At 36.9% G+C, this 21602-nt stretch overlaps 3 protein-coding genes across 6 annotated transcripts; 2 read left to right on the top strand and 1 right to left on the bottom strand.

Annotated features, from left to right (window-relative positions):
• The first annotated feature begins 7866 nt into the window (after positions 1 to 7866).
• LOC121972293 lies at positions 7867 to 8235 on the top strand. Its single transcript, XM_042523979.1, has one exon. It carries the CDS (start codon positions 7867 to 7869, stop codon positions 8233 to 8235), a length of 369 nt encoding a protein of 122 aa, XP_042379913.1.
• A 207-nt stretch (positions 8236 to 8442) lies between these two features.
• LOC121972292 lies at positions 8443 to 10886 on the bottom strand. The gene is made up of 4 exons (XM_042523976.1): positions 10881 to 10886; positions 9313 to 9609; positions 9103 to 9165; positions 8443 to 8958 (listed from the first exon to the last, which is right to left on the bottom strand). Exons 1-4 carry the CDS (start codon positions 10884 to 10886, stop codon positions 8443 to 8445), a joined length of 882 nt encoding a protein of 293 aa, XP_042379910.1.
• Positions 10620 to 21372, top strand: LOC121969679. 4 transcript variants are annotated; one of them, XM_042519902.1, is made up of 10 exons: positions 10620 to 11028; positions 11242 to 11292; positions 11806 to 11925; positions 13050 to 13502; positions 19328 to 19397; positions 19506 to 19752; positions 20017 to 20134; positions 20214 to 20273; positions 20355 to 20615; positions 20893 to 21372. In XM_042519902.1, the coding sequence occupies exons 1-10, from the start codon at positions 10972 to 10974 to the stop codon at positions 21199 to 21201; spliced, it is 1746 nt and encodes a 581-aa protein (XP_042375836.1). In that variant the 5' UTR covers positions 10620 to 10971; the 3' UTR covers positions 21202 to 21372. The 4 variants fall into 4 exon arrangements, with proteins under 4 accessions (XP_042375836.1, XP_042375835.1, XP_042375833.1 ...); XM_042519901.1 differs by having other exon boundaries at positions 10621 to 11028; positions 19328 to 19752; positions 20355 to 20435; positions 20502 to 20615; XM_042519899.1 differs by having other exon boundaries at positions 10621 to 11028; positions 19328 to 19752.
• Positions 21373 to 21602: the final 230 nt, after the last annotated feature.

Here is a 21602-nt window from a genome sequence, read left to right as displayed (position 1 = left end):
AACTGAACCTGGAGCGACCGAGTTGGCCCCACGAAATTTTTTCATCTGTTGCTAGGGTAAATTAGGAAGTGCTATTGGCGAGCGGCCTAGAAACCCAACATCTTGTGATTGCGCATTCCATTTGAAGAAAAAATCCCTACAAATGTACCGTAGCTAGGCATCGAATTGTTGGTACCTGCGTGACAATTTGACGCCCTTCCACTACAACGTAGCCCAGGGGAAGCTTCTACCTGTTATATTTCTTTTAATGAAAAGATAAATATATATTATCAAAATATAAACAATCATATAAAAAATGGCCATAGAACTTCTTATGTCATGTATGATGAACTATCAGATTTGGAAGGGAAACTGTGGTAGAGTACATGTACGCACTAGGGTGCTATCTCTCTTTGTGTATCACGTACCGGTTGTCTGCTCACCCTCCATATGAGACATTGAATATGAGATATCGATTAGCACCACCCATCATCATGTGACACAAATAGTCATGTAGCCCGTCTATGTCTATATCGCGTATAACTCAACATCATCGATGTCCATCTCCACCCAATGTTTGTGAGCTGTCTATAGCTCAGCATCATCTTTGTCAAACCTCCTCTTGTGTCCGTGAGCCTAGGATCATTCAATGCCTTGTCTCCAAGTCTCTCAGAGTTACTTTTAGCAAGTGACCAACTATTAATAGATTTGATATGTCTTTACTGTGTGTCATTTGCTGCAAATTAGATAGACTTTTTTGGTAGGTCTATTCACCCTCTTAGGCTTTTTGGCAAAGCCCCAGCCATAAACGATTTGGAGTGTCTCTATCATGAGTCATTTGCTGTGGATTAGATAAACCTTTCTCATGGGTCTATTCATCCTCTTGGGCTTTTTGACAAATTCTCAGCCATAAACATATTTACAATGTCTTTACCATGAGCCATTTGATGCGGACTAGATAAATTATTCCAAGGTGGATTTATTCACCTGTACATCACTACCACTTCAACTTGTCTCTCCCATATACAATCCTCACCCTCCACATCATATCTCCCTTTGATGTATCCTCCACTCTCAGCTCTCCTCCTCACTCACATGACACTCTCCTTATATGTGGTAGTCTCTAGTAAATCTCCATCCATGTTGTCTTGATGCTCCTCAAGGTGTCCTGCATCCCATTCGTGTCTTGCTCTAGTAGTCCATTTGCATGCCCACTCTAACTGGCTCTGAAGAGGTGTTTCTATATTCGAAGCATCTGCATGTGAGTATATCTAATGGGGAGGCATCCGTCCACCGTGGTTGTATAGTGTGATGCCATATCCTAGGCCTCTCCACATGTCGTCTCTTGCCGCTACCAACTTCGAATCAAGTACTAGTACAAGTTTTTTTTCTGACTGAGGCCATATTTTAGTTTGACGAGGTGTCAGTTAGAGTAGTGCCCTAGTTATGTATATTTTGTAACAGAGAGAATGTGTCTGACCAATGATCCTGTCCGGAATCTAAGTTAGATGGACCGTCGGGTGAGGTGGCGAGAATGTTGACCAAGTCGCGATGTCCCGAGGGGGGGTGTGCTGAGATGGCTTCCGTGTTGACCAAGTCTTCAGAAGTCCTTTGGTTAACGCTACCTGCAACCAGTGACCGGGTCCTCTCGGTCCTTGGTACCCCGAGGCTCGAGGCAGATCCAACGAATATATAAGTAACAAACTAATACTGAAATAATAAAATAAATGGAGAGTGAGTACGATAACGTACCCTGGTCCAGGCGGCGCCCTCGGATGGGACTCTACTCAAGTTGTCACGACCCGAAAGGGTAGATGAATGTGTCAGACGAGGAGTTGGATCTGACGACGTGGAGTCGAACGCGGTACAAAGCCGGAAGATGAGCTGCGGGTCGGGAGATAATAGCGACACCTAGGCTGAGATAAAACATCGGCACGTATGCCAAGACAAAATATTGGTACAAAGGCCGGGATAAGATATCGGCACACATGCCGAGATAGGACATCGGTAAGCAGACCGGAATACAATGATGGCACGAAGGCCGGAACATAAAATATCACACAAGTCCGGTTTGAACATAATGATAGCGAGGGCTTGGGGGCCCAATCGACATCGGAGGCATACGACTCTACGGATCGAGCACCGAAGAACCGGACCGACTAATCTGAGGTGTCGGCAGCGTCGCCGATGGCTGAGAACTGCTCGCCGGAGGTCGTGGACCGAGTGACGACTCTTATGAGGTCTGCATTTCGATTGTATCAAAGCAAAGCATGGAGTCTTCTCTAAACATCAACAGGTGGGAGCCAGTTTATGCTATCAGGTGTTCCGTCGAACAGCTATCGGGCAGCCTACATCCTTCTCCATCCCCGTGTCTAACTCAAAGCGGGTGAGGAACGTTCCTCTCACCCATTTCGTCGAACAAATAATGGGCAGCGTGGGTGCTGCCGCTACGAGGCTCCGGCGACAGTGAGGAAGGGAGGAAGAGGAGGGCAGCGGGCTTGCGAGAGGGAGAGGGAAGAGGGAGAGGAGAGCCACGACTGGTTTGCGACGGGTGGTGTGGCTGGTCGGTGGCGTCCGTGCCGAGAAGACCGGAGGGGATGCTGGCAGTAGGGGAAGTGGCGCGCATGAGATCCCTACGGTGACGACATTGTCCAGCAACAGGAAAAATCTGAGAGAGAGACCGAGAGAGAGAAGAGAAGAGGGTGGTGGCTGGAGGTGTCTTCCGGCGTTGTTGGCGCGGGAAGGGGAGGAGGCGGTCGGAGGTGGCCTCTTCCACAAGGTCTTCACGGCAGCAGCCGGAGGAAGAAGAGGAGGGGAATAGCCTGCGACTGGCGTCGGCGCCAGCGAGGAGCGTGAGAGGAAAAAGAAGATGACCCCCCACCTCGGCTCCTGTTGGCTGCGACGAAACAAATCCCCGAACCCCCTTTTTCTGCTATAGTGTTCTCCCTCTTAAGCTCTAGTTAGTCATTGACTAAAATGCCCTCCCCCTCTCCTTCTAATTTATTCTTTGCCCTTAACCTATATCCACATCAACCAACATATCTTATGTGGCATACCAAAATGTCTGGTGTGGATAATGGATAGAGACCTTATAAAACTTCATACAAATGCTGGATGTCATCTCTCTACTCCTCAGTGGATCTGTCGTCCCCTATCTACATGTATGATGACTATGAGTTCAAAATGCATGCTTTTGCTAAGTGTTCAAATGATCCCTACACTCTCACTAAGTGTTCAATTGATCCCTACACTCAAGTGATAACAAAATTTATGCTCTCACTATACTAATCTACATGTATGCTAAAATATATGTTCCCAATTGGGATCGATCTATGAGAATGTATGCTAAAAGTATGTGAAGTAGACTCGTATCTAAAAAATTGCATGGACAGAATGTATCAACCTTGCCTAAGTACTTGATCAGAGTATATGTCCAGTGTCATGAAGACATGTACTTGCATCTTCTTGAAAACTAGCTTGCCATCAAAGCGCATCCCCTCAAACATACTATGATTCCTTGCCAACCAAATATGATGAACCATCACTGACATGGCAAACTGGCGAGCCTTGGTTAGGGTGGAGATCCCCTAGAAATAATGCTTAAATGCCAGTAGCATGCCCGGTACGTGACCATCCGGGGTTGCATCTGCAACCACACTCTGATACCCTCAAAGCTGATTGGTCGACTCACATATGAAAAAGACATGATCCAATGTCTTCTCCTCGTGTTGGTAGAAGGTGCATCACATGTCCTTTAGGTAATCTTGTCGAGTTCGCACCGGAAGCCTCTTATGAGCCAACAGGCATACTGTGAAAGCATGACTCAATTGGAGATATTTCTACCACACCATTTTCATCCAAGGCTTCCTAACTCTGAAGTCTCTGAAATGATCATAGGCCCTCCTAACACGTCCCTTCCTTCGACTAAACTGATCGGAAAGAATCTATATTGCAACCTCTGGACTACTTACCACGCTAAGAATACTGCCCCAGATGTGTACCAACTGCTTAATGAGTGGAGAGTTCGTATTTTTGACTTGCCACCCCTATATCCCTACTCGCTAAAAGTACATATGGTGCACCCATCTTATTCATAGTGTGCCTTGCTTGTCCTGTACGCGCCATAGAAACTTTGCCAATAGCGAGAGGTTCCATTCTCGTAAATCACTCAAGCCAAGACCACCTTCCTCCTTGTGTTCGAACTAGGGGCCTCTTAGTCATCCTATAAAGGATCAGTAGATACTGTAAATGCAATTTATAACTACATAGGATAGAGGTAGAATAGACATCCATTAACACTCAACCCCCTGCAGAATTGATGATACGAACTGTGCTTTCATTATATAAGATGATGTAGACTTGGGCCGAGAGTTGATCCTCCGTGTGAGGGAGTCCATTAGCATGCTATAGTTGGATATTTTTAATTTTTGGGAGGCTATAGGGATTCCTAAGTTTCTAAAAAGTATATCTCATACCTAGAGGCCTGTGATGATTAGTAGCAGTTCCTGTGTGAGAGTATCTATTTCTATCATGTAAATATTGGATTTATCTAGGTTGGTCTTAAGATAAATTATTTAGACAAACTGTGATAAGCAGCCTAAGAGCATCCACATCAGATACTCTAAATATACATTTTACCTTAAATTTTATATATTACCTAAAAAAATCCCTTGTATCAGATACCCTACTAGTTTCCTAAATTTAGATTCTATGAATAGTACCTCCCTAAATTTAGGGAATGAAAACACTACCCTAAACATTAAAATATTATTCTCATCCACATGTTTGTCGTTTCTTTTTCTCTACTCAAAGGTTTGCCATTTTTTCTTCTCTCAACGCCAGTTTCTTCTTCTCGCTCAGGTTTATCATTTTTTCTTCTTTGCTCAAAGGTTTGTTGTTTCTTCTCCTCTCAACACCTGTTTCTTCTTCTCGCTCAGGTTTGTCATTTCTTCTTCTCTGCTCAAAGGTTTGTCGTTTGTCGTTTCTTCTCTCGACGTCTATTTCTTCTTCTCTCAACTCTCATTTTTAAAACCTCTCACACTTTATTTCTCTAGATTTTATAGATCGACAGCCATCCGTGGAAGAGCATTCTGAGTTTTTATTTTCTCTCCCTAGGGTTTTTGGAGCATTTATCGACAGATTTCACATTCTGAGTTTGGGATCACTAAATCATTGATTGGGAACTTGTACGTTTTCTCATGATTTTATTTTCTTTGTATTTATCTTGCAATTTTATTTTTGGTTGCTTCATTGTTGTTTTTGTATGAATGTGCAGATTTTACGAAGGAATTTTTTAAAATTTTTGTATAGTTTATCAACGCAAGGGGTTCTTTTGTCATTTTTAGTTATTTTTTTCTTGGAGAAGAGTCGTGCATGTTACAGTTGTGAGGTGTTTATGGAGAGTTTTGGTTGTGTGATTATAAAGTTGGTTGATTGTGATTTTTAATAGGTGTTTGTGAAATGACTTGATTGCCTTGGTTCATAAATGAATTGAAGTCGTTTAATGAAAACAATTAATATTTGTTGCGCATCTGCATTTCTACATGTTCGTTTGGTTTTAGTGATTTTAACTTCTTTTTTTTCATCTGCTTGTTCCCATGTTTATATGTTTAATTTTGTAATGGAGAGTTGGCTTAACTAAAAATCATGGGAAACGAGCAAAGAGTTAGGTGTGTGTGAGATCTAGTATGCTGCGCGTGGCACCGATTCTTTGAAACAATGGTATTTTCATCAATAATGTCTTATGCAATGAGTGTAAGGAAATAAATGATTTTGTTGCATGGAAAGTTTAACTTAAGAAGGAAATTGAGATCACCATCTACTATAAATTTTTTTCACGATTAGTGTAACTAGTATCTGTACATGTTGATTATATGATAAATTGTTTAATTTTTTAGCACTATGGATCCTCAAAGTGGTGATGAAATCTTTACTCAACTTTTACAAGATAGAGATCCAAACCTTCTAAATGATTTTGTGACGGCTATTCCGACTCCTCAAACTACCACCGAAGGCACTAGTAAAAAAACTCAGCGAGGTGTCAATTTCACTCATGAAGAAGACAAAATATTAGTTAGTGGTTGGCTTAGTATAAGCTTAGATGCAATTGTTGGGAACGATAAAAAATCCATTACATTTTGGAGTAGGGTACATCAATACTACCATGAATGCAAGAAGCCTAATTTTCAAGAATGAACCATTCACTCACTAACAAATCGTTGGAGCACTATCCAACGTTCAGTCGATAAGTTTTGTGTTTGCTCGGCTCAAGTTGAAAATGTTGGTGTAATCGACCTCTAGGGTTTCGATGTTTGACAATATACCTAAGTTTGGTCAATTTGACCAAGGGTTGCCCCAAACAAGACTTGATGTTTGGGAGAGAAAAGTCTAGTCAGGACTAGATGACTAGCAAACGTAAGTCCTAACCAAAGGTTAGGAAAAGTGGAAGTCCTGGTGAGTGAAGCAGACCCTAGTGGGTGAAGCTAGGTGGTGGAAGTCTCAGTGAGTGAAGCCGGACCCTAGTGAGTGAAGCTAGGTGACGGAAGTCCCGGTGAGTGAAGTCGGGCCCTAGTGAGTGAAGCTAAGTGGAGGAAGTCCTGGTGAGTAAAGCCGGGCAATGGAAGTCCTAGTAAGTGAAGCTAGGCAACCCTAGGGAGGTAAACCTAGGTTATATGTAACCAACTGGTTTTCGCGGTCGACCGGACTAGCGAATCTTGAATTCTGTTAACACTGTTTTACTGTATTATTTTATCTATTGTGATAACTCAGTGTTGTAGGGAAGTCCGGCTAGGTCGACAGGCTGACCTGATAGCTGACACTAAGTTCAGACAGGTCGATGGGTTGACCGGACGTCTGACAGGTAAGTTAAGGTAAGTCACTAGAGGGGAGTGACTCGATGAGAACGCGTTCCCAGTTAGGGAACTTAGGCGTCGATCCAACTTAGAACCATTTCGGAAATCTAAGTTGAAATTGTGACTAAATTTCGGTCTCGAGGAAACAGAATATAATTACTACTCTGTTTGATTATAAATTGTGCTAACTTCTTTTTTGCAGGGTAGTTTAACCTTTATTTTGCCTCAGACTAACATTTTCTTGCAGGAGAAGGAATTTATGGAAAATGGTGGTTCGGGCATCCGGAAGAGATCTGGGCGCTCGGAGTATGCTTATAAAAGAAGGCCTCCACATAGCATTAGAACAACAACTCCTGCTACAATTGCTTTGTTGTGCTCTGCCCTTGCGACGCTGCGAAGCTACTCCGACAACTTGCGGTTCAAGTTTTTTTCTTATTGTTGTCGGTATTTTGATTTAATAGTTCCTGTACCTTCTGTTGTAATCAATTTACGAACTATTAGTGATTGCCCAACGAAAGCACTCAACGAGTGCAAGCTTTGGAGTAGGAGTCGACGAAGGCTCCAAACCAAGTAAAACTGGTTCTTGTTAACATTGTGATTTTCATTTTTCCGCTGCGTACTCGCTTCAAATTCTTCGATCGCTATTCACCCCCCTCTAGCGCTTTCACGATCCAACAGAAAACTTGCATTAAAGTGGTCATAGTGAGAATGATAAGGTACACATTTTTTTGGTTCAGGTTATTTTGTTTGATATGCAAACACTTTTTAGATTTTTTTTGTTCAAGTTATTTTCTTTGATATGCAAACACTTTTGATCATGATAAATTTGTACTCTTTACAAATTAATCTGGCCAAAGCTAGCTACAAAGAGAATGAAAACAATGAATTCACATTTGAGCATTGTTGGGAAATATTAAGATATCAACCAAAATGGATATTGCAGAAAGAAGAAGTCAAGGGGAAAAAAAGAAAAATTACTTCTGCTTCTCCTTCTACCCCACACACTATAAATTTGGGAGATGATGACTTGTCTTCAATGTCCTCTCATTGGGAGAGACCACAAGGCAGGAAGGTTCAAAAAGATCAAGAGAAGAAAAAAATTCGCAAAGAAGAAAAATCGAAACAACTTGAAGCAATGGTTGAGCGAATAACCAATGACAAGAAGCAACTCCACGATGAAAAGATGGCCAAAATAGATATGTTGGTAGAAATTGAAAAGGAGAAGATTAAGCTGAAAATAGAAATTAAAAAAGAAAAGGTGAAGCAGAAAGATTGTTTGATCACGATGGTTGAGAAAGAAAAAAATGAAAAGATTATGTTGATGGATATTAGTGGATTGGATGAAGTGCAACAAGAGTACATTATGAAACGACGATTACAAATTCTTCAAAATATGAAGAATTGATATATCAGATTTTATACTTTTGGTATTATGTTGTAAATATGCTACTGTATTATGTTTTTTGGAACAACAATTGAAATTTTATTATGGTTTAATTTGTAAATATGCTATTTCATCATACAACATTACATCAAAACCAACTTAAATTCAAATGCAATAACATTGTAAATAAAATGTAACATAAAAACACATATTTTGGTTGATATTGGTTCACTCTTCACCTCGTAGCATCCATTGATGTTCAATAAGATCAAATTGTAGTTGTGAATGAGTTTCTTCGTTTCTAATGTCGTGATGACATTGAAGGAAATCCACAAATTGAGAAGTGGGATAACGGGAAATTGGTTCTAGGTTTGTATCATCTTCTTGGTCATAATCATAGTCATGTGCTCTAAGGTAAGAATCTCTTTCATCCTTAATGATCATGTTGTGTAATATTATGCAGACCATCATAATATCTTTTAGTACAGATTGACAAAAATATCGTGCTGGTCCACGAATAATTGCAAAGCGTGCCTGTAGAATTTCAAATGCTCGCTTGACATCCTTCCTCGTAGATTCTTGAGCTGATGCAAACAATTGCCTTTTACGACCTCGTGGTGTTGGAATGATTTTGACAAATGTAGACCATGAATGATAGATTCCATCTGCAAGATAGTATCCCATAGTATAATTGTGGCCATTGATTGAGTAGTTAACTTTAGGAGCATGACCTTTCAACAAGTTCTGTAAATATATTAGATCTTTTCAGCACATTGATATCATTATGTGACCCAGGTAAACCAAAAAATACATGTCATATCCAAAGATCATAAGACACCACTGCTTCCAAAATAATTGTTGGCTCATGTGCATGACCAGTATACATACCTCTCCATGCAGTCGAACAATTCTTCCATTTCCAGTGCATGCAGTCAATGCTCCCCAACATACCTGGAAATCCCCGTTTATCATCGACTGCTAACAATCTAGCAATGTCATTGCTGTTTGGAGACCTCAAGTACTCATCTCCAAAGATCGAGATTACAGTTTTGACAAAAAGTTTCATGCTCTTATTGATGTGGTTTCTCCAATTCTTACATACTCATCCATGAGATCAGCTCCAACTCCATAAGCAAGGATCCTCATGGTGGCAGTCACCTTTTGTAAAGAAGAAAGCCCAAGAGTTCCAGCAACATTTCTTCTTTGAACGAAGTATGGTTCATGATTCTCCACATTGTTAAGAATTCGAAGAAAGAGGTCATGATTCATCCGAAACCTCCTGAATATATTAGGAGGATATACCGATGCATCAACAAAGTAGTCATTGAAGAGACGTATGTGACCCTCTAAAGGATTTCTCCTAATAAATGCACGTCGTTGCTCGCTGAGAATGATCTGTGATCATGAATCTTCTTCATCATCTAATGAATCTTCAATTAAAAAGACAGTTACAATTGTTTCCAACTTATCATCAGAAGAAAATAGATAATCGTAATTACTAATGAAATGAGACATTATTGGAAAAATTATAGTTATATGAGATTGATGATATGAATAGGTACTCATGATATTATGTGATTTTATACTTAAAAAAATATGACCGTTGGAGGAATATAGACGTTAGAATAGTTGGTGCAAAATTATTAATATAGATAATAATAAAAAAGTACAGAGAAGAGAGAAATAATAATAAATAAATAAATAAATATATGATAAATTATAGAGTAGCTGATGTACTATGCATTGAAAAGGGATTCTCTAAATTTAATAAAGTTGATAGTTTATCTTAAATTTTAGAGATTTTGATAGAGAAACTGATATAGATATTCTAACTGACTAGATAATTAAAAATATATCACTATGAGATAATAATAGAATGTCATCTGTACATACCATACCATGCGTATTATTTTTAGAGCATTCACATCAGATACCCTATTCAAAAATTTTACCTTAAATTTTAGATAGGGTAATTAAAAAATCTTTACATCAGCTACTCTATCGATTCTCTAAATTATGCATTTATGAATAGTACTTCTTTAAATTTAGGAAATGAATTTCATTCCCTAAATATTATAGAAGAGAGAGAAGAAATAGGGAAACTGATATATGATGTATTGAAAAATGAATATTCAAATTTAATAAAGTAATTTTTTTATCTTAAATTATTTATTTTGGATAGGAAAATTGTGTGAATGGTCTTAGATGCTTACCCTTGTGATGACAATGGAAATCTAAGCTCACGGTACGTCAGACAAGGGGAAAAAAATGAGATTATATGCATAAGCCGAACAGTCGTGGAAGAGAGCATCTCCGGTCTCCCAGTAGTTCCTATAATAATACTTGAAAAAAGAGATATTCTAGCGATAAAACATTGAGAGATGGGTGTTTTTCTATTTTTTTATATTTTAAAGAACTACCCAAGCGGGCCTCATCTCTCCCTTCTTTCTCACGAGTCCTCTTCCTTGGAGGAACCTAAACTATTCGCAAAGCGGAGATTGGAAGCTAAGCGAGGTGCCAAATGTCCATCCGCAGCCGGAGATCCCAACCTCCTCCGAAAGCTCCCTTCCATCCTCCTCTCCATCTTCAGAAAGCCCGAGCCCAAGACACTCGCGCGCTTGCTTCCTTGCTCCCGAAGCCTCCAACTCCCTTCCACTTATTCATACCGCCATCTCCCCTGGGCTCCTCTTTAAGTGGGATGCTACTGGTCGTACCAGCTCGACTCGGGGCGGCCGCTTATTGTTGCTATTGCTCCTGATGGGGCATGCCGACGAGGGGCTTGTTGCGGATCCGGTCGCTGTCGTCTCCACTATGGTAATTTTGCTGGGTTTGCTTTCGTTTGTTCTTAGAGGGTATTTTGGTGGTTGTTCGCGGAGGTGATACTTTGTTGATAGGCAAGGGAAAAGGTGTTATCTTTGGGTGCAGTTATTCTGTTTAATGCGGTTGCTTGGTTAATCTTTAATCACCTCTTTAATGGGAACATGGGTTTCGTGATATCGGCTGATCCATCCAATGTTTCTTGTGCAGGAAAACAAGAGTAATGGTAACAAACAGAGAAGATTAGAGCTCGAAAAGGAGGTGAGTTACTACTGGGACAAAGGTTTTATTATATTACTAATTTTATTTGCTTCTGATTGAGAAACTGGAATAAGGAAAAAGAATAAATAAAATAAATAAGGATAGCAGAAAGAGGGAGAAAGAATTTTGTTTCTTGATTAAGGGAATTGGCTATGAAATGGTAGAAAACAGGGAACCCTCTTTTTTTTTAGAGCCATGATTTAATTTCTCATAGGATTGGAGAAAAGAAATAGAATGTTAAAATAAGCTTGCCCTCTTCCTCTCTGTTTGATTCACACTAGGAGAAAAATATTTGAATGTCTTCCTTCTTTTTTAGTTTTGTTCTTCAGGTAAAATTCTTTCTTTTCTCGGATGAGCATTGGTTTGTAAACACTTGTCTTGCATCTACCAAGCCATCTATTCTGCCCATTAAGTAGTGTAAATTGATTGGCCAGAAGTGCCTCAAAGTTGTCAATCTTTGGAGTTCTCTGTTGTACCAAAACAATAATGTTGGATAATTTGCTTGATTTTCAGGTTGCTGACCTTCAGAGGATGCTCTGTGATGAAGAGAGAGTGCATGAAATTTTGGAACGTGCATTGGTTCCACAAAATGCTCTAAAAACGCTGCATATCCCAAATTTCCTTCCTAAAAAGGTTATTTTCCGCCCCTGTGTCATAAAAAAGGGCCAAGGTTCTAGCTTAAAACTTGATCATGATGATTTTTTTTAAAAAAAAATAAATCAGTGTTGTGTAGAATCTGAAGCATTTGAACACTATAACCAGTAGAAGGTTCAATTTAAAGATTAAACAATCAGAGTATGATAAGAAGCAATAATTGCAAATGTGAAAAAGTATTGATAAACTTTTAATTAAATACAAATACAAGTGAGTTTTTTTAAAACAAATTCTACAATTGACTACAAATAAATGTGATGGATGGCTAATTTTTACATAAATTGAATAAAGTTTTTAGACCAATCATGAGATGCGAGGCCCAAGCTATTTTAGCATTATTCTGGAAGCATATGGCTAGAACTAATTTGGACCTAGCTAACAGAACTTGTACTTAGTTATTACATTGTCTTAAATATCCATATAAACATCGTCTCTGGGATGCAATCAATGAATATCCAGTTTTTTCTTAGAAAAGGCATACGGAAGATTGTCTGATTTTATTTTGCATTTCTACTTTTAACATGATGCAAATTTATTGACTTCAGGGTTCAGATGATCCTACTATTGCAGGTTCTTCTAGAGCTAGTCCGTAGAGCATTTTTGATCCCTGATACTTGCTCGCATCACCTTTCCAAGAGTCTCCTAAGTCAATGCATGATATGATTAGGTTTGAGAAACCAATAATGTTAAATTTCACTGGCCCTATCTATTTTTCACGCAAAACTTTTTCAATAAGAAAAAGTTGATGCAATTATTTTACCACAGAAAAAGTCAGTTTTGTGGACATCCAAATGAGATTTAGATGGCTTGATTGTACATCGCAAGTGTCTTAGGTGGTTCAAGGAGAGGTAGAGAAACATCAAAAGTTAAAGCACCTCATCATTATTAAGAACTTACTCAAGGTACTTTACGATAATTAGTTAGAATTAATACAACTTGTTGCTGTTGTTCAATAAGTTACCCAAGCCTTGTTTGTGACAATCAATAATTATTACTCAACCACATGCTTGGTAATTTTATGGTTTCCAATAATAAATTCGTACGAGTCGTATTTATTTTTTTTGTATTTTTTTTTCCGTTTAAATATCCTCTCATTTGTGCAGACAAAGGAACTGCTAGCAGAACTGGTAATGGTGGAAGAAGAGATAGCTCGACTGGAAAGAGAAATAAGTAAAGTTCGAGAAGGCCTGCAAAATGTGCAAGGAGCTCAGGAACAGAATTTCCCAAAATTTCATGAACATAAACATGCAAATGGAGATGTAGCTAAACCTCCCATCAAAATGCTGAACGCCATGCCATCTCTGCCTAATGGAAAAGTATTGCAGGATAATATAGAATTAGAAACCAAATCTATGTTCTACATAAATCAGGCAATAAAGGGGGATGTTTTAATTAATGGTTTGAGCAAAAAGGTAGGTGCTGGAAGAATAACTAGGTCCGATCAACATAATGAATGTCAAAGAATGATGGAAGTTAAGGGCAGAACTCCAAAAAATGGTGGAATCACAGAGAAAGTGACCATGCCCAAGTTACCTATGAAGCATCTTACTATAAAAGTAAGTCCTATACTTTACGAGTTTGCTTGCTTTAATTTCCACCTATTTAATGACTATCTTGTGGCCTAGGAAAGTAGGAAAACAAATAGAATATCACTGCTATGAAACTGAGAAAGCAAATATGAAATAATGAAAACATACAATTTTTTTAGGAAGAAGCAGTTTGTTGCTTGATATTGTTTAAGCTAGAAGAATGCTTATAACTGAAACTAGTTCTTGAAATTTGGTGTGCTTTTAGAGCAGTATAAGGCTTGGGCCTGTTGGGGGTAGTTGGATGTTTCAATTATTATGCCAAAACAATTGTTCTATTGTTTCACTAATGCAGATCAAAGAGAAAGTTTTTTATCTGGTATTTTTAAACTCTCATGTTTTAGATTTCATGGGTAATTGTAGCAAATTAGTTAATTTTAATTAGGATTGTTTCTCTCCAAGTTTGATTTAGTTTATTTCCAAGTTTGTGTGGGTTGGACTTCTTAAAGGGGACTCCACTCCCCCACGTTAAGTCGTCTTTCAATTTAAAAAAGCTTAGGGTGCGTTTGGTTTGCCCCATTTTCATTTTCTGAAAAACGTGTGTTTTTCGTTTTTTAGAAAATTACTTTTCCGCGTTTTTCGTTTTCTTAGAAAACGCTCTCTCATTTTCTTAAAAATGAACGTGGAAAACGTAAACCAAACGCATTTTCCATTTTCTCATAAAATGAAAACAGAAAACAACATGGAAAACACAAACCAAACACCCCCTTAGTTTTCTACAATTGCTCTTTTTCCTTGCAAAATGCAGGTCGAGGCACACAACTCTGAGATTCACTTGTTGACACATGAATTTATCATATTCCCACGGATGCTCCACCATTCAATAGCCTGAAAAAAATAGCTATAGTATTTGTATGTTATTGTCTATCAGTTTTGTCATTAAGGATATACTTACTGATTCAAAATATCAATCTTAGTCTTAACTTAATTTAAATAATTAGGTGACAGATTAATCAACATGGTAATCATAACTGAATAGTGATTTTCAACGATAGTCATATATATATATATATATTTTAAATTTTATTTTCTCTCTGATAGAATGATTGGAGAGGAGACTTTAATTCTTGGTTATTTGTGATGTGGGTCTCATATGACATATTTGCAACCATAAAGTTGCATGATCTCACCTAAAGTTTGTTGCCCATACAACATATGCATAGTCTGCTGCATATGTGGTATCTGGAACTTTTTTTTTTTTAAATTGATTCGCTTGTTCCTTTTTCTTTATCAAATCCTCTTCTTCCTCTTCGTGAATTCACACCTTTGTTCTCGTATGTCCATCTTATTCTGTAAGTGCATATCAAGATAAAACAGCAAATCAAGCCCGGGGCAACCCATCCTCCCCTTTAAACTCTCGAAGCTAGTTGCTTTCCCGTCCATGTTCAATGTTGATAATCTTGTAAAAACCTTGACAGATGAGGAATCCTAGACCATACGGTTAATTCCTTGGACTCAGATCTCAGTGGTGCTTTCTAGAGTTAATATCATCCTTCTTAGGTGCATGTTCCATTGGTGGGCTCTTCTTTTCTCGTCCTCATCCTTATGAACAATTAGAGTCAACAAGTGAAGGAAAGTTAGGATCAAGAAGGGGAAGAGAGGGCTAATGTCTCCTTTCATCTTCATCCTCTTTGTTAATGATTGTCGATAGTACAAAGGGAAAAATCAAATGGGGGAAGAGAGCAAGAATCAAACAAAGGTGAACAGAGAAAAGCGAGGAAGAGAGCCAAGTAAAGCCCTATTATGATCATCATTAAGTCATACTCATCGAACTATTTGGGATTGACTATATGAAATTTGTATCTTTTATGTCGATTGAGTCCGACACGAGACTATCACTAGTAATATTTAAATCAATTAAATTATTTCTAATGCATTAATAAAAATAACTCCGCTCATGACAAATCACTCATGACCGGTCCCAAGCCCGGATAAAGGAGGAGGGTTGTGTTAGGTTGTCAGTCAACATTAAAACTATCCATTAAACTATTATGCTAATGCTAGGTTGTTTTCTGGAAGGAACGCGTTGTAGGTTTCGACTATAACGTTTCGGCAATGACCGCTACATTTCCAGAACTCAGGTGTAGTACTAAATATGCAAAGTTCGCATTGCAGGGTTCGACTGTAACACATCGACAAGAACCGCTACATCTTCATGAGAACTTGTGTGTAGTGTTAAATAGACAAGATTTCTCACATCATAGGTTGGATAAGATCAAATATGATAGGAAAACTAATAGTTTAAGGTTTGGAACATGGAACATAGAAACCTTCATTGATAAATCAATGGAATAGTAAATACGATAATTAGGAGAAAAATTAGTATTTTATGTGTACAAGAGACAAAATGGGTAGGCGAGAAGACAAACATGATAGAGAATTTGGGTTTTAAGTTATGGTACACAGTAAATAGTAAGTAAGAAATGTAGTGAGTATTGTTGTAGATAATTTGTTAAAGGATGAAGTTTTAGGAATAGTTAGAAAAAGGGATAGAATTATAGCCCTTACGATAATAGTGGCGAAAGAAATTATGAACATAATTAGCGTATGTGCACCGCAAGTAGGATTAGATGAAACTACCAAATTAAAGTTTTGGAACGACTTAGATAAAATATTATAAAACATTCCGCCAAATGAAATAATTTTAATATGAGGTGATTAGAGTGAAAAATGAGGAATATGAGAGGGTACATGGGGGTTATGGGTTTGGAATGAGAAATGAAGAAGGGAAAACTATATTAGAATTTGCGATAGTATATGACTTTATATTAGCTAATATATTTTTTAAGAAAAGAGAGAAACACTTAGTCATGTTTAAAAGTGGGAATAATAAATCGCAAATTGACTTTCTTATTGTTAGGAAGAAGGATAGAAAGATTTGTAAAGATTGCAAAGTCATTCCTGGAGAAAGCTTAACTACCCAACATATGTTAGTAGTGTTGGATATACGTCTTAAGCATAATATGAATAGAAAGAAAATATATACGACTCTTAATTTAAGTGGTGGAAGTTAAAGGATGAGAAACAAAATGTATTTAAGCAGAAGGTAGGAGTATAAGTATTAGGTAAAATATATGGTGATTCTAATACGACATGAGATAAGATGGTATCAAAGTTAAAAATAATAACTAAGAGTGTACTGGGTGAGTCAAAGGGACATATACCATTAAATAAGGAATCTTGACGGTGGAATGAGAAAGTACAAGAGAAAGTGAAGGCAAAATGAATAACTTGTAAGAACGAGGAAAACTTAAAAAAAATATACAATAACCAAGAAAGAGGCTAAGAAACTAGTGAATGAAGAAAGAATGAAACTTTTGAACGATTATATCAAAAGTTGGATACAAAAGAAGGGGAAAGAGACATTTATATAATAGCTAAAATGAGAGAAAAGAAGATAAGAAATCTTATCCAAATAAAATGTATTAAAGATGAATGTAATAGGGTACTATGCAAACGATGGAGAAATAAAAGACCAGTGGAAAAGACATTTTCATCAACTTCTTAATGAAGGGTTAGGTGACCAACTTAACTTAGGTAATTTAAGTAGGTCAAATGAGTATAGAAATTTAAATTTTTATCCTAGAATTCAAACTTCAGAAGTAGAACAAGCTTTAAATGAGATGCACAATGAAAAAGTCGTTGGACCAAATGATATTCCGATAGAGGTATGGAAGTGCTTAGGGAAATAAGGTATTGAATGACTTATAAAATTATTTAATATGATATTGAAAATGAAAAAAATGCCTAATCAATGGAGGGTAAGTACTTTAATTCTCTTGTATAAGAATAAGGGAGACGTATAAAATTGTACAAACTATAGAGGTATTAAACCAATGAGTCATACCATGAAACTTTAGGAAAAAGTAATAGAAAAAAGATTAAGGAAGGAGACTATGGTGATCGAAATTAATTTGGGTTCATGCCGGGAAGGTTGACAATAGAAGCTATACATCTTCTTAGATAACTAATTGAAAAATATCGGGAGATCTACACATGGTATTCATTGACTTAGAAAAAATGTATGATAGAGTCCTAAGAGAAATTATATGAAAAATTTTAGAAAAGAGATGTGTTAATGTAACATATGTTGAGCTAATTAAGGATATGTACGAGGATGTAATGGCCAGAGTAAAGACTTCAGGCGGAGTAATTAAAACATTTTCAATAAAGATAGGGTTACATCAAGAATCAACTTCCCTATCTTTTTAAATTAATTATGGACGAACTCACTACACACATTTAAGACGCAGTACCGTGGTGCATGTTGTTTGTAGATGATATTATTTTGGTAAATGAAACACGTGAAAGAGTAAATGCTAAACTAGAATCTTGGCAGGAAATATTGGAAGGGAAATGTTTTAGACTTAGTAGAATAAAAACAGAATATATATGAAATTTAAGTTTAGCAATATCTGACGTAATTAGACAATTGTTAAGATAGGAGATGACGAGTTGCCTGAAACCAAGAGCTTTAAATATTTAGGATCATTTTTGCAAAATGATGAAGAGATTGAGAGAGATGTTTTATATAGAATACAAGCATGATGGTTGAAATGGAGAACATCAGTTGTTTTATGTGATCGTAAAATACCTCTAAAACTTAAAGAAAAGTTTTACAAAATCGCAGTTAGATCTATTATGTTATATAGAGCTGAATGTTGGACTATGACTCGAACACATGACCAGAGATGAGGATATTAAGATAAATGTGTGGACATACGAGGATAGATAGAATAAGAAATGAGTGCATTAGAGATAAAATGTCGGAGTTGCATATATTGAGAGAAAACTTCGAGAGACATGTTTAAGATGATACGGGTATGTACTTAGATGATCGATAAATGCTTCAGTTAGGTGATGTGAAACTATGACAAACATACATATCAAACGAGGAAGAGGAAGACTAAAAAAGACTTGGTTAGTAATAATAAAATAAGATAAAATTTATTTAAATATAGATAATGATATAGTAGGATATAGAGTTCGATGACGTAAAAGGATTTATATAGTCGACCCTACGTAATGGGATAAGGCTTGGTTGTTGTTGTAATGCATTAATAAAAATGAGCTGATTATTTTGCCATCCTCTCAATACAAACATATAGGAGTATTGACATATGAGATATGAAAGGGTATATGTGGTCGATGTTAAAAAATATTTATATTGATGAAAATAACAAACATATATCCAATAAAGGGTACTAATTAATCCGTTTAATTCATAAATCAACATAGAAAGAGAATGTGTCATACATACAATGTAAAACAACACATAATATAACAATGTAGCATATGGCAATAATTGTAACAAACATACAATTATGTTTAAAGTGGTTATCATTTGCAAAATAAATGGTTAAGGTAATGCTTACAAGCTACACACTACCATTTCAAAATCTAAATTTAGTCTATTGCAATCACAAGATCTTATCTGTTTTAGTGGGGAAAACATCACAAAAGTCCTACTTGATCATCTTTCTTCCTTTTCACCAAATAGATGGCCCACATAACTATCATAGCTGCCTGCTGTTTGCCTAGGTGCCCAAACCACCTAAAGCAGATACATATTGCATGTGCAATACAATCCTGCATATAAAACACCTAAGCAGTTGCACATGTGCCACCAAGATCACTTCTTAGAAAACAGACCAAGATCATCCTTAGTTGGGAAAAGTTGTAAATATCTCGATGTTGCTATATGTTATATAGGGTAATTTGTATTTTGTGCTTTATAGATTATGAGGCCATTTTTTGTTTTCTTCTTATAAGTACAAGAGGTTTTCTTTCCTCAGAATGCAGAGGTGGAATTTCTTCCCAAGATGTACAAACAACCATCACTTGGAAATTCATCAGACATGAATGGTGTGTCTTACCAGCCGAATAAGTTGTCTGAGAAAATAGTGAAATGCCTGATCTGTATTTTTCTAAGATTATTAAGAACATCACGATCAATGGATATTGAAAAATCAGGAAATTTGTCAAAGTCATCGAACTTGCTGTTGAAATCAGGAAGCTTTCAGGTTGATGGCAATTCAATATCAAAGGGAAGAACTTCATTTCAAAGGGAAATAAGGCACCACGATCCATATGGAATTTTTGAGTTTGAAGACTCTCTTTCCAGAGATATTGGTCCATACAAGAATCTTGTCAAATTTTCCCCCTGTTCTTCAGATTACAAGGAATTTTCTTGTTCTCTCTCTCTAATGAAGAAGCTAAGGTATGTTGCATAACTCTATTTCAAAAATGGAAGCATATATATTTTATACTGCAAAAAAGATATCTTATAATTCAGATCTACGTGACTAAAATGTGCAAAAAGTGTTCTTGATGGATAGGGTACTGAACACACATGTTAAAGATATTTATATATTTATTATAATGCTGAGTCTGTAACTTGGTTGTTCAATACATCCATAACTCATTAATAGAATACCACTTTTATTATTTATTTTGTTTGAGGAAGGTGTAATGCCAGTTCCAGTCTAAACTATTATTGCAGGGGTTTAAGCAGGAGCCTTCAGGATGTGGACTTGAGAAATTTGACGGACCGAGAAAAATTAGCCTTTTGGATCAATGCTCATAATATTTGCATGATGCATGTACAATATTTACTTCACTAGTTTTTTTTAGGTTTCTCATCAATCCTGATTAATTCATGAATATTCTGTCATTTTGCAGGGTTTTATAGAGGTTGGAATGCCTTCAAATCCAGAAATGGTTCAAGGAATCGAAAATATGGTACAGTCACTTTTCAGAGTGCATGTTAATCAATTTTTAAAAATTTAAGATCTAAAGAATCTAAGTGAATCTTCTAATCAGGCAATACTGGATATAGGAGGTAACAAACTTAGTGCTCTAATGATCAAGCACCTTCTAAGATGGCCATCAAATTCTAATGAGGTATGTTTAATTCTAAATCTATTCAAAAACTATATTGTTGACAGTTTTATATGCATTATTTCACAGGAAAGAAAAGGTAACAGGAATGATAAAGAAAAATTACCAGAACATTATGAATTGGGGCACTCAGACCTGAACGTTGTATTTGCATTATGTTCTGGTTACAAATCTTCTCCAGCTGTAAGTTGTTGTTTAGGTTTGAATTGATATAAGTTCGTTTTAGCAAGTCTAATGTAATAATAATCAAATGTGTGTTGGAGCTCATTTCATTCACATGCCTTGCAACTGGCATATATGCTTTGAGTACTCTGTCACTTTTGTTGTTATTTTAGAATCACAAATAGGAAAATGCATGAGTTATTGCTCAAGACCGTTTCGTGCTTTACTGATTATGGCATGCTACATTGTTGGTGTTTTAATGGATATTCAGGTAATGAATTGAAAAGCTTTTGTTCAGGTCAAGATATACACAGCTGATGGCGTGACCAGTGAGTTGGAAAAATCTAAATTGGACTATTTGCAAGCTTCAATAGTAGTCACCACTACAAAAAGAATTATGATTCCACATTTCCTAGCCTCAAGCATGCATGAGTTTGCCACAGACTTGGATTCTTTAGTTCACTGGATTATCAATCAGCTTCCAACTTCTTGGCCTTTAAGGAAGTCCATGCTGGAGTGCTTGAAAGGACATACGCCTGGGCGAATATCTCTTGCAGTGGATGTAATTCCTAGTGTCTCTGAGATTCAGTATCTTCTGCCCATGTGAGTTGGTATATTTTTTTTACATCTTTTTGTGAAATTTGGAAAATGTAATGGAAATGTGACCATTTAAATCGTATATTCTGAAACTGATAGCTTTATGTATGGTTTCAGAGTATACATGTGGATCTGTATATATGACTAAGCTTCCAAGTTTATTCTACTTACAAGCTTGTAACGTGAATGAGCTCGATGCTCAACATCATGTTGGCATCAGTTGATTTGTGTCGTGTAAACTGAATCTCTCTTAGGCTGCTGTTGGCTATAATACATCTACAACATAAATACACAAGGTTGTCAAAACAACAGCAAACACCATAACTGGATAGGGGGACGAAATGCGATGGTAAATAAATGTAAACTATATGAATCATATTCCGCATTGACATTATATTATTGGTTAACTTC

This window comes from Zingiber officinale, chromosome 4A, assembly GCF_018446385.1.
Source record: "Zingiber officinale cultivar Zhangliang chromosome 4A, Zo_v1.1, whole genome shotgun sequence".
Taxonomy (NCBI): domain Eukaryota; kingdom Viridiplantae; phylum Streptophyta; class Magnoliopsida; order Zingiberales; family Zingiberaceae; genus Zingiber; species Zingiber officinale.
This window is presented reverse-complemented; position numbering and strand designations above follow the sequence as displayed.

What these genes read in the sequence shown, in the direction of transcription:
- LOC121972292 (XM_042523976.1), bottom strand. An exon ending in CTGATCTCATGGATGAGTAT is followed by an intron (nt 9,166 to 9,312) that starts GTAAGAATTGGA and finishes GGGGATTTCCAG; the next exon opens with GTATGTTGGGGAGCATTGAC. An exon ending in TTGTTCGACTGCATGGAGAG is followed by an intron (nt 8,959 to 9,102) that starts GTATGTATACTG and finishes ATATATTTACAG; the next exon opens with AACTTGTTGAAAGGTCATGC.
- LOC121969679 (XM_042519899.1), top strand. Translation starts at nt 10,972, where the DNA reads ATGGGGCATGCCGACGAGGGGCTTGTTGCGGATCCGGTCGCTGTCGTC. An exon ending in TCTCTAATGAAGAAGCTAAG is followed by an intron (nt 19,753 to 20,016) that starts GTATGTTGCATA and finishes TGCCAGTTCCAG; the next exon opens with TCTAAACTATTATTGCAGGG. An exon ending in ATAATATTTGCATGATGCAT is followed by an intron (nt 20,135 to 20,213) that starts GTACAATATTTA and finishes GTCATTTTGCAG; the next exon opens with GGTTTTATAGAGGTTGGAAT.
- LOC121972293 (XM_042523979.1), top strand. Translation starts at nt 7,867, where the DNA reads ATGTCCTCTCATTGGGAGAGACCACAAGGCAGGAAGGTTCAAAAAGAT.